The 14,289-nt window shown below is 39.8% G+C and overlaps 1 protein-coding gene across 4 annotated transcripts in view; it reads right to left on the bottom strand.

Moving 5' to 3' along the window:
- CHRDL1 (chordin like 1) overlaps positions 1 to 13,727 on the bottom strand; it is a 144,064-nt gene extending 130,337 nt beyond the window's left edge. For all 4 annotated transcript variants that reach the window (XM_053580764.1, XM_053580766.1, XM_053580765.1 and 1 more), the window contains exons 1-2: positions 13,303 to 13,727; positions 9,675 to 9,820 (exon numbers count right to left, since the gene is read on the bottom strand). In XM_053580764.1, the coding sequence (XP_053436739.1) occupies positions 9,675 to 9,820; positions 13,303 to 13,454 (298 nt within the window). In that variant the 5' untranslated portion in view covers positions 13,455 to 13,727. The remainder of the gene's footprint in view (positions 1 to 9,674; positions 9,821 to 13,302) is intronic.
- Positions 13,728 to 14,289: the final 562 nt, after the last annotated feature.

The raw sequence follows: 14,289 nt of genomic DNA, 5'->3' as shown, positions 1-14,289 counted from the left end.
CAAGGATAGGGTTAGAAATGTTTCCAATATTTTAACAATCCTATCATCTTTAACTGGTAAGAGATTCATGAATTTCTCAAGACTAGCATCTAAATGATGTGTCTTTCTCTATCTTCTCTACCTTTCCCTACCTTATGTTGGAAAGAGAGTGAACATTTCTGTATAATCAACTGATAGTTTCACTGACAAACACTTAAGTGATTTACATTTCACATATACAACTATTTCAACATTTCAGAAAGAATGTGAGTACATACTTGGAAGAAAATCCATGAAGCTGGCTCCTTCAAATGGCATTATTAAACTGGAAGAAATAGTCATAAGGGACTGGAGCCATTAATTATAGAATAGAAGTAAGCTAGATGTTATTTTGTAGATTTAAATTCACATGGCAAAGTAAGATAAAACCTGTGTATTATGCATTTGGTTCTGGGTTATTTCTCTTGCTTGGATTAGCTCAACAGATATTGACATCATATTTACCTATTTTAAATATGAACTCTAATGAGCTTTTGTCATCATCTATGTGTTCTTCATGGTTGAATGACTTAACCCTTCTTACTTGGTGAAGTAGAAATGGGATGATAAAAAATACGGACCTCTCAAAGATTAAAAAAAGCACTAAAATAAAACAAGCTATAAAAATGTGGATTTTAAGTGCATTTACACATTTTTAAAACTCTCATCCAAGGCTTGGTACCCATAGTTCAGTGGTTAGGGCGCCGGCCACAAGCACTAGGGCTGGTAGGTTCGAACCCGGCCCAGGCCTCCTAAACAATAGACAACAACAACAAAAATAGCTGGGCATTGTAGCAGATGCCTTTAGTCTCAGCTACTTGGGAGGCTGAGGCAAGAGAATCGCTTGAGCCCCAGAGTTTGAGGTTGCTGTGAGCTGTGAGGCCATGGCGCTCTACCCAGGGGCATGTAGTGAGACTCTGTCTCAAAAAACAAAAACAAACAAACAGAAAAGAAAAATGACAACAATAAAAGAAACTCTCATCCAAACTGTTAAAAGTACTAACTTGTAGGAAAGTCTGTTTCCAAAAGGATAGTTCATATTTATGCAAAAAGAAGGTATTCTTTCCATATCACTTTTAAACCAGTTACTATATTTTCTTTAAAATATTTTAAGATAAATTATTTCCCTGAAACTGTTAAATGGGATACTTCAATTTATCTGAGCTCACAGTTATTCCTGAAAACCACAGATAACCCAAATAACTGATCTCAACTAACAGATTCCATTGCCCCCACAGTCAACCTCTAAAGAATATTGTTAGTGTAAAAGCTGAGTGATCTGAATTTTCCTTCCCCAAATTTGGCTCAAAGGCTAGGAGGTAGGTGCTAAGTGTAAGAAGCAGATAGGAAACCAGGTCCTGAAAAAACATGAGCCAGGTGACAATGGTGGTAACAGCAATAGCAACAACAATAACAACAGCAACTAAGATTTATGGAGCACTTTCTGTGAGCCCGGCTCTGTTCTGAGGGTTTCATACGCACAAATTCACTAATTTCTCACAACATCCTGAAATAGGTCCCATTATCAGCTCTATTTTACAAATGAAGAATCTAAGGCATAGAGAGCTTTGGTAACTTGTCCAAGTTGACATGACTAATTAAGGCATGAGCTGGGATTCAAACCTCTGTAGTCTAACTTTGGAACTGAAGACTGTAACCTTAACAGAATTCTGCCTTCGTCTCAAAGGGATTCCACCTAACAGGAGAGATGGACCTTCAACCTGCATCATCATAGCTCTTATTCAAATGGTTCTGCTGGCCCTAAGTAGAGGTGGCACCCTTGCTACTTTAGGGGCCTTTGTTAACAGGAACAATGATGACAATAAATAAGCAACAACAGAGATGTGCCACTATGCCATCAAGGTTCTGCCCAATCATTACCACTCAGCTCCCAAGATTAGGTCAAAAGGTTAATAACTTCATCATTGGTCCAAAATCAAGAAAACATTCCTATAAACTGTTTTTGATAAGAGCTATTACTATAGAGACATCATCATGTCAGTATTAAAATACTATTTATTCTATTATAACACATATGGTGAGTGGAAAGGGAGAGAAGAATCTTTGCTGTTCATCATATGAGTGGACACATCAAGTAAACAAATTCATTTTTCATTGTTTATTTCTTAAAAAGGCTACTAGAACAGTGGAAAAAAAATATAAGACATAAAGACTTCTGTCATTTATCAAACTTGAAGCAGAATGTAGGAAGGGTAAGAGATAATAGTTAAGGAGTAGAAAATTTCTTATTTCTCTGGAAATTGAGTTTCTAGAATTGAAGACTGTCAGATTTCCTCAGGAGTTTAAGACTTCATTTCCAGGCTGTGGAAATGAAGCAAAAAAGGAAAGTCAGGAAGACACCAAATTTTCCATCCTGTGTATACAGCTTATTCCTTCATCCAGGACTTAATTATCTCGTTCTTACTAGCTGGATAATTTGTCCCAAATTAATTCAACTGAATATATATTGAGTGTTCTAGTCATATCATGGCCCTCTCACTACTTGCCTTGTAGCTAATTCCACTTTTCTACCTGCAGGTGGGCAAACTCAATGAGAAGAAAAGCGTTCATAGCTCAACGAGGTTTGACAGTCAAAAAGGTGACACCATTGGCTAAGAACTGGAGATTTTCCATTAATTTCATTTTATTATATCCTTCTATCTCCCATTACCATGGATAACTGGAAGTTAACGGTATTCTCATTAGTCCTTACTATAAGGCCATGGGGAGATCCTTTTACAAAAAGACTTCAAGCTGGTGACACCTGACCTGAATAATTTCTGTCACTAAAATCATCTCTTCCATGTCATATGGCACATGACTTTGGGCAAAAATCAAAAAAGGAAATTGTTTTCTTGATTGTTCAAGAAAATAATCAGCACTTCAACTCTGCAAGTCTTTGTTAAAGGAGACCTCCTGTTTGGTCAGGAATATTTTCTATTTGGTCAAGAACACAAGTTGGGCTCATGAACAGAATCAAATTTGCATTCCTTACAACTGATATCTCAACCACCCAGCTTTCACTTCAGACACCATGGGATATATCTTGACTACAGGTGCATTTTAGAGACTCCGATTGTGAACTGACATAATAAATCCCAATCCCATTAGTTACAAGACAGTGTTTTATTTTTGTAAAATACTGTTTTTATAATTGATCTTAGGAAAAAAGGGTAGAAGTAAATTAACTATGGTTATTTATACATGCTGAGATTACCGCTGATTTTTGTGTTATTTAGGCTTTTAAATTTCTATTTTAAAATTATAAACAAATAATGTGAATATAAAGCTTATTTAGGGTATTTGATAGTTGACTACCCAGTCTAGTAGACATATTAAATATCTATTTAACATTTCCATGTTCTATCTTCCAATTAACTTCAATCATTCAAAGATAAAGTTCCTGGACCACATTTCCTTAGCACTTACAGAAAGAACTTCATTGAATTATAATTTAATGTTTGCCCTCTTCCTTTACAGAGGGTCAGTAAAGAAATGCCAAACAGACAATGCTTCTTTCTTCTATGAAACCAAAGTTACAGATGGTCTCCTTATATTGCCCAGAATGTACTTTATTCCATTCTTTCATGATCAATATTGTTTGAGTGAGGAAGAGGTGGGAATAATCTTTGTGGGTGAAACTGCAAATTTTCTCTTACCAGAAAAAAAAAAATTGTTTCTCTTTTTTATCCTTTCAGGAAGCATAAACCCAACTTAAAGTGAAAATGCTATAATCTACCAAACCAGATGTGAAAGACATCTACTCTTTCTACTTTCTTCAGATGGCCTCTATTTTATTTCATCTTTAAAAACATCTTTACATTATACTTTCATCTCCAGTCTGTAATCTTTCTAGAAACAGATAAGCTATAAATCTTAAATGAATAAAATAATCTTTGCAAAGATCTTGTGATAGTGGTAAAGTCCAGGTGGTTTGCTCCAAATACACACAGGCAGGGCCTTGGTTCCCCTTGGCCTACCTCTTAAGTCCTTTCTTTAGTTTTCTGTCCAGAAAAGAAGAATTCTTTTCAATTTGTAAGTAGAGAATCTTTTACTTCAAAGAACATGAATAACTCAACCAATACCACACAGCAAACAACTGACCAAAAACTAGGTCTTTTGGCTTTAAGCATAGTCCTCTCTCCATTAAACTATGAGGACATTCCAATCCTACTGAGAAGTCAAGGAAATCTAAGAAACATGGACATAAAGGCACATATTTTAAACCTTTCTCACTGCTTTACTTCATCTTAGCTAATTCGGGTTACTGAATAATTTATTCCTAGTCTTAGTCTTTTAATTCCCAAATAGCATACTGCCTTTCTTAGGAATTCTGGTTACAAAGTTCTTTATTCACTTGGATCATCTCTGATGTATTAAGTGGCTATGATAGTTGGGCTTCTATTCAAGAGAGAATGAACTGGCTTCCTCAGAGAATTTCTGGAGGTAAATGGGTATAGAGAACAGAACACTGAATTTGGAGATCTGGATTTTAGTTTAAGCTCTAGTTGGGACTGCTATCTTTGCACAAAGTTCTGGACCTCATTGGATTTCAAGTTTCTCATCTAAAATTAAGGGGATAGGTCTCGGCACCCCTAGCTCAGTGGTTAGGGCACCGGCCACATACACCAAGGCAGGACAGGTTCGAACCTGGCCCAGGCCTGCTAAACAGTGACAACAACAACAACAACAACAAAATAGCTGGGCATTGTGGCAGGCACCTGTAGTCCCAGCTACTTGGGAGGCTGAGGCAAGAGAATCGCTTCAGCCCAAGAGTTTGAGGTTGCTGTGAGCTGTGATGCCACCGTACTCTACAGAGGGCAAGATAATAAGACTCCGTCTTAAAAAATATAAATTAATTAATTAAATGTAATTAAATTAAGGGGATAATACCATTTGGTTTGTAAGAGAGTTGCACTAATAGTTATTTAAAGTTTACTATGTGCCAGTCATCATGCAAAGCACTTGATGTACACAATCTCATTTATTCTTCATGTTAATGCTCATTTTTCCCGATTGTACTAATAAGAAAACTAAAGCTGGAGGGGTTAAGTAACATTTTCAAGGTATGTAAGTTAAGTCACGGAGTTGGGAGTTGGACCTAGGCTACCTCCAGAGCCTCCATCCCAAAACCCACTGTCCTCTCCCCCAAATAAGCTATCTAATTTTAAGGTGTTGTTCCTTTCTTCTACTTCTACCTACTTAAACTTGTAAGACACAAACAGATGTACTCTTTTGCTCGCTTCTTTCTATTGTTCAATAATCACCTCAAATGTCCAAGTGAGACCCTAGGGGAAAAAAACTAATGCCTTCCTGGCTGATTTTCACAATAGACAGAAAGGTTCTGGGTAGGCTCCACAGCCCATGCTTCACTTGTCTCAAACTTTCTAAGTATCTCCCCTTCCCTTCAATCTTCTTGGTGGTGTTCCTTTCCTAAGAAGTCCAGAGACCCATCTTAAGCACTTTTGAATAGTGAAAGCATTTGTCCTGGGAAGAAAAATGAGTGCAAATGTAGTCCCTTGAAGATCCAGTTAACTCACCTTATAAAACAGGAAAGAACTCCCTGAAATGCATGAACATTTTCTCTCTCAGAATCTCTGCCAGACTTGGCACAGGCCAGTCCATTAGAAATACATAATTGAATATTCTTAACAACGCAATTCTTCAACCTCACTTTGATCAATAGTTCATTACCTAAGTCAGATCTGCCAAAAGGGGCAAACTCTTCAGCCCATTTGTCCCATATTTGCATGAATATTATGCTGTGAATGTTACGCTCCTTTGAACTTCAAAAGAGCTTCCTAGCTCCATTGACTACAACTTTAACAACAGAGCATAATGGAGTTACAGAAAGATCTTTTCCCAGCTAAAGACCTCAAACCTTGCTGATGCTGGATGGTAACAAACTTTTATATAAGCAACAAATGGCTCATTCATCCACGGCAATGCAGTATCAGTATTTTCTGGCTTCCTGAGCCTGTCTTCCATCTTGTGCTAGCAACTGTAACTATGGCTAATTAACTACCAACAAGTGACAACACCCACCTTAACCATTCCTTGCAAAAAAACTTTCCACGAATGAAGTATTTCGTCCAGACCTCTTCAGATTTCTACACCAAGTGAATGAGCATTTTTGACCATAATAGCATCCCTCCTAATTCCACCCTGATGTCCCAAATAGAAGAGCAAATAAGCTACAGAGCACCCTCTTAGAGGTTTATATTCTAACAAGCCCCAAAAGATCAAACGCTTTGGCTTCCTTTGGTAAAATGGTGTTAGGCAACAGGGAGAGATATGAAAATTTATTACACGTACACTTAAAAGTTTTCCCAGTGGTTGCTTTCTTAAAAACAAAACTCTCTTTTTTCTTCATCTACTCCCATACCTTTCCAAATTTCTAGAACTAGATAGTAAAAATATGGGAAATGATATGTCCTTTTCTTTTAAAGAGCTTTTCTCCTACTGTGAAAGTAATACTTGCTAATACTTGGAACAGAAAGAAGCACGAAGGTGAATAAAAATGACATTTTATAAACCTACCATCCAGAGATTTAAAAAATTATCTCCCTATGGCATACCATACATTAGTATAAATTTCAGATGGTATAGGGAACCTTGGGCAAAAGCCCAAATTATGATAGCACCAGAAGAAAATATAGAATTTGGGTGGGAAAGACCTTTCTAGGAATAAGAAATCCAGAAGCCATATAGGAAATGAATGACAGATTGTATTACATAAAATTTTAAAACATCTATATGGGAACTATAACTTAAGCTTTAAAACAAATAGCAAACAGAAATATTTGAAATACAGAAGGTTAACAAATAAGCTTTTACCAACTACTAAGACCAGCAATTGAAATGAAAAAATAGGCAGTTCACTGAAGAAATACAACTGAACTAAAAAGTAATGGAACAGATATTCCAGGAATAAAAAAAAAAAAAAATGAAAACAAAAACTGAATGATGATTCCCCAAATAAACTGGCCCCAAAGTACAAAGATTAATAATGCTCTTGGTGAAGGAATTACACATGCACTTATACACAGATAGCAGGAGTAAAAATTAATATAATTTATTTGAAGGGCAATTTGGCAGTACTTAATCAATATTAAAACTGAACATATACTTTAACAATTCCTTACAAATAATTGCTTAAGTGCCTAAAGGTGGGCATTAATGCCTTACTTGTAATAACAAAAACCAAAAGTAACCTGAATGTTTACAAATAGAGATTAGTTAAATAAACCATGACACACTTATGCAATTTGATTAGAAAGAATATGGCACTGGTATATTGCAATGTTCTGACATGGAAGGATGTCCTACACACACTGTTGAGTAAAAAGCAAGTTTCAGAAAAATGTATATAATGTCCCATTTCTGCAAAAGAAAAAAAAAACCATACAGACATGTATGTATGATTATAACACAAAAAAGAAGAGTTTTGAAGAATACATAGCAAACCAATGATAATGGTTATTCCTGGAAAGTGGAATGGGAGTCAAGGGGCACATGTTCTTTATTGAAGCTCAGATGTTCTCATATTATTTTGTGTAACAAGTATATATATTAACTTTAAAATTTTAAAAAGTTAAAATAAGCATTTTCCAGGGCTACCAAATTTCTAATAAACAGTATTTTTAATGGCAGCGTGATATTATATTACTTGGATAATTTATGTAACAATTTCCCCATAGATTGAAATTTCCACTGTTTCTAACTTCTCACTCTTAAGAGCTGCAATATAAATCTCTGTGCATGCATATAGTGTGTTTGAGTGCACACGTGTGCCTATGTACCAAGGCAACATGCATAGGACATATGGTTTGAGGATTCCCCACTAGTGAAAATGACTTTACACATCTTCAAACATCTTCAAGACATTTAGCTTGAGCAGAGCCATACAGAATGATGCTCAGTGGCTCATTCAGAAAATTATCATGGTTTAGCCTCATTGTCTAACAATATTCCTGAAACACTTGACCAGAACTGGGGCCCTAGGCTGTCTGTTGCACAATAATTTTGGCACCAACTAAATACCAAAAGGGCTTGGGACAAATTCACAGTGAAGAGGAAATTTTAGGAAGTAGTAGTTTTGGCCCTATAAATATTTTTTAAGTTGCATCTTTGTTTGGTTTACCAATTAATCTCTAAGTTTCAGAAACAATATCCTTCCATTCTTTATAAACGCAGAAGACTTCTCAGTGGAGATGGTCTTCTGAGAGTTATAAGCTTCCCCCATGTAACAGGCCATAAGGGCAGTATCTTTCTGAGAGAGGAGGACTTTTAACCCCAGATGTTTGTGAGCTGAACTGAGAACAGATGAACATTTTCGTCACATAATCTTAAATCAAGGCGGGCTTCTGGAAAAGGAGGGTTCAGAGATGATTATACATACTGGAAAGAGGAGGCACTTAGGAATATAAGAGAAGAGGCTGATCCCAGCTTCCTCATTGAGATCATCCCCTGTCTTTTGTGTCCCAATCATACCAGATATAACCATAGATCGCTCATGCTTAAAAGCTTAATCAAAAGCACTATTTGTCACAGGAAGAAGACTAAGTTTACTATGAAAATCATAGTGGGACAGAAACACACTTAAGGATGGAATAGGCTTGGCGCTGTTCTCCTTGTCAGCAAGGCTTATTTAACTTACACTGATAAAGGAGATAAATGTTTAAGTGAGGGGCTTCAGATGCTGCTTCAGCTCCTACCGAGAATATTTTCAAAGCTCCTTCTCATGAATAAGTTCAGTGGAGCAGAGAATGCCCCTTTTGGACCAATTCCACTTTGTGCTTCTTTTGATGCAGTCAAAAAGGGGGACTAGAGCTCGGGCTTTTCCTTCATTTTTAGAGCAAGTGTCCATCTCAGAGATGGTTGAAAGTGGTTCAAAGAAGGTAAGGTCTACCCTGTGCAAAGGCTATAAAAATCTCTTAACAAGAACAGAGATGTTGATGGTTACTCATAAATCTCCCAAATGTGGCAGCAAGGAGGGTTAATTATCTCCCCCCGCTTTCCTGCCACTCTCCGGCTTTCTCCAATGTGTTAGCCCATCACACGGATCGCTGACTTTCTAGAAGTATTCCCTGGCTTTGCGGGGATGTTCTTTTCAATAAGTGGCATCCAATTTGCTAACAGTCCCTGGAATCTCAATTTCCTCAAAGGATTTTTCATCTGAATCCAGTTCATGTGAAGGTTCCTTCTTCCTTTTTCAGCATAAGGGAATAGGCAGAGCCTGCCTTGATTTTTCTTTGTTTTTTCTCTTCTACATCATTCTTTTCATAAACTAAAAACCTTTGATGAAATTTGGGGAAAAAAATCCAGCTCATCTGTCAGGTATTTCTAGAGTTTCATAAAATGGAATTAGATTTGCATAGTTCAGAACAGGAAAGGGAAAAAAATAGGCTGATGTGTCATGTATTCTATGAGATGAAAATTATATGATAATCAGAAAAACAGCCCCAAATTTAGTTGGCCCGATTGAGAGCGCTCATTCTTTTATCAACTCATGCATAAACAGTAACATTCACTTTCTTCTCTTAGAATAATGGCACAGCCACATTTGGGCTACATCATGATCTATAACAGATTATAACCACATCTTCAAAGAAGTTATAAGAAAGTACATTATTTTTTAAACACAAGACACTTACGTTTTACTTGCTCTGTTTTGCTTCCTTCTAGGAAAAGAAAGAACAACAAGGAAAAAGTGTATTTCATGCCTCCCATTTTCCACTTTTTTCTCATGTGGGCCACTGCAAAAGGCAACTGAAAACCTTCAAGGCCCGATGTACTCAAGCTGTTAGGAAGAAAGCAGAAAAAAGTCTTAACACAAGATCCTTTACAACTAATAAAGAGCATTGATACTTAGGCTTCTAATTTGCTAGAAAAAAAAAATGAGGGGAATTTACATGAGTGCAAGTATTGTTTTCCTGCATAAGATAAAGGACTCGCCTCTCCTGTCTTACAAAGACTGTGGGAGCAAATTCAAGTGAATGAGCACGCATTCCTATCCAATGCTGATGTTAAATCCTTACAGGCAAGTCATAGGAAAATAAAAATAAATTTTGAAATCCTCCTTTCTAAGGGAATTAAAGTTGATTTCTCAAGAGATTTACTTTGGAAGAAAAAGGAAACGGAGTTTGCAAAATGGCTATTTTGGAAAACAAGGTAAAAGTAATAGGCATGAGACCTAAGCAATTTCTGAAATGAAAGTTAACTAATCTTAGCTTCAAAACTACTATTATCATTAATCCTTCAGGGATGAAGAACAAATTGATCAGAATTTCTCCTGTGTCCTCTGTAAGATCTATAAAGATGTGCAGTTTGCTTACATATGTTGGAAAAGATATAATTAGCAAAACAGATGCAATTAAACACCTGAAAGGTTGTATTGCTTAGAATGGTTCAGACATAATCTTCCCCTTGAAGTCCACTGTGAAATGGAAATTTTAAATGGGCCATTTTAAAAGGAAATTAGGCAAATTTAAATAGCCAATTTGTTCACCTTGTACCACCATGCAAAAGATCATTAAAGCAACTATAATTCTTTAAAATATGAGATTGGCATTTCCAATCTAAGGGGTAGAAATCTTAAGTCTTTTGAGCCTTGGAACACAGAAAGTTTGCTGTAGCTCATATCCAGGCACAGACTTTAGAGTTTGCAAGATTCTTTCAGTGGGTAAGTTAGAAATATTTAAATGTTCTAGAAACACTAAATTCAGCCTGGGTTTAACCCTGGATAGGAACTCATCGATTTTTTCCTGAGAGTCCAACTTAAATATTGAGTATAAAAAGAACTTGAGGGGATGCAAAAATGACCATTTTGGAGAACTGAATGTCTTTGGGCTCTGAAGTAGATGCTATAGCTCCTCTTTAACTGCTATGAAGTTGCTCAGATCATTCAAAATACAGATTCAAATTATGAATATATAAATGAGAAGAAGTGATCATAGAGAATAATTTCTGCTGCGAAGCAGGATTTGCAGCACCCTTTGCCTTATCTCCTTCTTCCTCTTTAAAGACCTATCAAACTCTCCTAGTACTACGTTCCTAGACCTGGGTTCTGATGCCTTGGTCCCCTTTGTGAGTTTATGGCCCACTTTCAATTGCTCAGATCATTGCTGTCCCCTAAGGGCTACCAGGTTCCCTTGCAGCAAATCATTTTCATTAATAGTTTAACACAGCTGCACACTTCAGCAAGGTTCTTCCTGAGCCTGCTTTAATAACTTTATCCCCCAAGCCTCCAAAAGAGAAATATTTTTAACCACTGAAGTCTAATTTATCACAATCATATACGTGTGATTCTAAACCATCGTTTTCAGGTCTCCCCATGCAAGAATCAACAGGGCTGTTTTTCTTTTACAATGGTTGGGCGATTTGTTGAACAGTAGCATTGCTTCATAACTCAAGCTGGCAAGAAAATGGCTCTTAGAATTTTTTGCTTTTCTTGGGTCTCAACTAACGCTATGAGCAAATAGAAAAGTTGGTGACTAGAGAGCAATTAATCTCTTTCGGTGTTCCTGTCATCTGTGCGGCCTCCCACGCTGTGATGGAGAACATCAGAAAACGAATCGCTTTATAAATATTCACTTTTGATTTACAAGATCCTGAAGTCCTGCCTTTGTATTCTGTGTAGAATTAGGAACCGAGAAGAGTTCCCTCCCCAGGTCTCCCCACCATTCAATTTATCTTTTTTTTTTTTTTTTCTTTAGGAGAAGATGGTTCAAAACATTTGTTGGGACTGCAGCAGTAATCACAAGCAAGCATTGCTCAGCAAACATGCCGACTTTTATTCTTGCAAAGAGCCAAACTGTCCTTAATTTTTCAAATTATACTTTGACCCAGTTAACTGGAGTTATTTCTGCATTAACTCTCTGTCTGCTTCACACAAGCTGTTGTGCCATTGAACTTGCACTGGCTCTTTTACAAGTTACTTAGAAATGTTGCCATTGACTTGTTTGGGGGATCCAGAACCCAAGAAAGCAACAAACAAAACCCTGCATCTAACACTGGGAGCGGGGTGAACTAAGAGGGTAAACTAGGCTTACAAGCAAACAAGAAATACATCAGACACTAAAAGAAAGGTATTTATTAAGGTGCCTCTATAGAATCAGCAAAGGAACCAACTGTTCCTTGCCCAACTATAACTGCGAGGCAATCTGAACCATCAAGTGTCAGGAGCCCACTCAGAACAGGTCCCTTAGGTTGAACAGAACCAGAGACAGCCCCAAAGGAAAGTTAAGGGATGAGCACATGTCAGCCAGTTCTTCACGCCCCACAGTGTCTCTTTAATCCTCCAGAGAGGCTTGACTGACCTTGTAATCTCACATTCACTATCATTGTGTGGGACAGCCCCTAGGGTAGCAATTTTCTTTCTGACAAACAATAAGAAAGACACTGGAGTCTAAGGCCCTTGTTTATCAGCTGAACTCCTGGCCCCACTCTACCATCCAACAAGAAAAGCTCAGTTAACTAGTCGCGGGTTGCCACTGAAAATAGCAATTTTTAGCCCAGGGTATCTCTTGTCAGAGGCAATGTCTCATTGCTGCTTTCGAGTGACCAATAATGCCTTGCATTTGGCTTGCAAAACACCTTCCTATCTCTCATTCCGTTTTATTCCACACAACTCCACCATCAAAATAGGCACCCAGGGGGCCCAGAGAACTCAAATGACTTGAGTTAGTGGCAGGGGCAGGAGGGACTAGAAGAAAGGCTTTCCAGGCCCTGTACTCCGGCAATACCACGCTGTTTCCTGAGCCTGGCGTCTCAAACTCTGACCCCAGTGGTCTGGGCCAGAAAATGAGGGGGATGTTCAGAGGACAGAGAAGCTGCTCACCCATCCACCCTGTTTCGTTAATTTTAGCACAGTTTAATCAGCCACCGGTCTAGGGCACTTCAGCAAATGAGAAAACAGGCTCAGAGACACATGCAGTGATTAAGGGGACTGCAGAGTCCCTGAGGGACCTCAGCGTGGAGTACCCAAGTGACCTCTCCAAGCTCCAGAACATAGGGAAACGCAGTCCAAGCGGGTGTGACGAGTCGTGTGTTCGAATCCAAGGCCCCCAGCCTGCCTCGGTGAGGCGCCTTGGGCCCCATCTCCATCCCCACCACGAGCAGCTGGACCACAAAACAGTTTTTGAGTTGGCAGGTCTAGGAGGAGTTCGTTTGGGGAGCCTTGGGGGTCTTCCGTGGGTGGCTCCGGCCAACAGAAAGCACCCCACCTGTGCAAAGGCTGGAAAGGGAGGTGGGGAAAGCGGGCGCCGGGCACCGCTCACTGACCTGGGCACTGGCCTCCTCCGTCTGCCACGCGTGCACGCGCTCCGAGCTCCCTGGGGCGCTCCTCTAAGGTCTGGGGCTCGCAGGTTGTGGCGAGAGCTAGAGTGCGCGCGAGGGGGAGGGGGGGATTCAAAAGTGGGTGGGAGGAAAAACATCACCGCCCTCAGACCACGAGGGAACAGCGGCTCGCTCGGCTCCCGGGGGCAGAGCCAAGGCGCGGGCGCGGCGGCCCGGGGCCACCTGCCCGCCCGCCTGCCTGCTCCCCACTTGGCCCGAAAGGCCGGCCGCTCGGCGCTGGCGGGAAGTCTGCAAGCACGCAGCCGCTGCAGGCACGCACCCCTTCTCTGCCTCGGCACAACGGCTTTATTCCTGCTCCCCCGACCCGAAAGTTTAAAAATCAGGAGAAAGTGTGAGGCTCTGCCGGCGACTTTCCCATCACGCTGCGCCCCCACTTCACCCCCCTCCTTTGGCTAGGCCAGCGTTGGGGTCTTAAAGGGACCGCACATCTCCTCCGGCCCCTCCTCCCCTCCACACTGGATGCACCTAAGACTCGCGCGCGCGCTGGAGACCCTGGCTACCCTCCGACTCCCCTGCCTGGAAGCTCGCACCCCTCTCCTCTGGTGCTACCGCCTTTCTGGAGGGTGCACCTGGTCTAGTCCTGAGCTGGTCCCGGAATGCAGGTTGGGCTGGCCTCGCGACTTATGCCCTACCACGTTCCTTACCATTTCAGGTCGGTTCCCAGATCCACACTGGGGCTAGTAAAGTGACAAAGCTTTTGGTGTCTGTAAGGATGAGGTGAAGGTGGTGGTGTGTGTGAGGGAGTTTCTGGGAGCGGGGGCTTAGAAATCTGCTTTCTCCCACAAAGAGATTTCCTAAGCCCCATGGAAAGGGCCTCTACTCACTGTTAAGTATCTTGAAGGGAACTTGGGGTGATCCATCAAAGCCACTGTTTTTACGAAGTCCTTACTATGAGCCAAAAGCCCAACCTTG

The sequence above is a fragment of the Nycticebus coucang genome, chromosome X, assembly GCF_027406575.1.
Source record: "Nycticebus coucang isolate mNycCou1 chromosome X, mNycCou1.pri, whole genome shotgun sequence".
In the NCBI taxonomy this organism is placed as follows: domain Eukaryota; kingdom Metazoa; phylum Chordata; class Mammalia; order Primates; family Lorisidae; genus Nycticebus; species Nycticebus coucang.
Note: the sequence above shows the minus strand (reverse complement) of the source record. Positions and strands in the feature narration are given on the sequence as shown.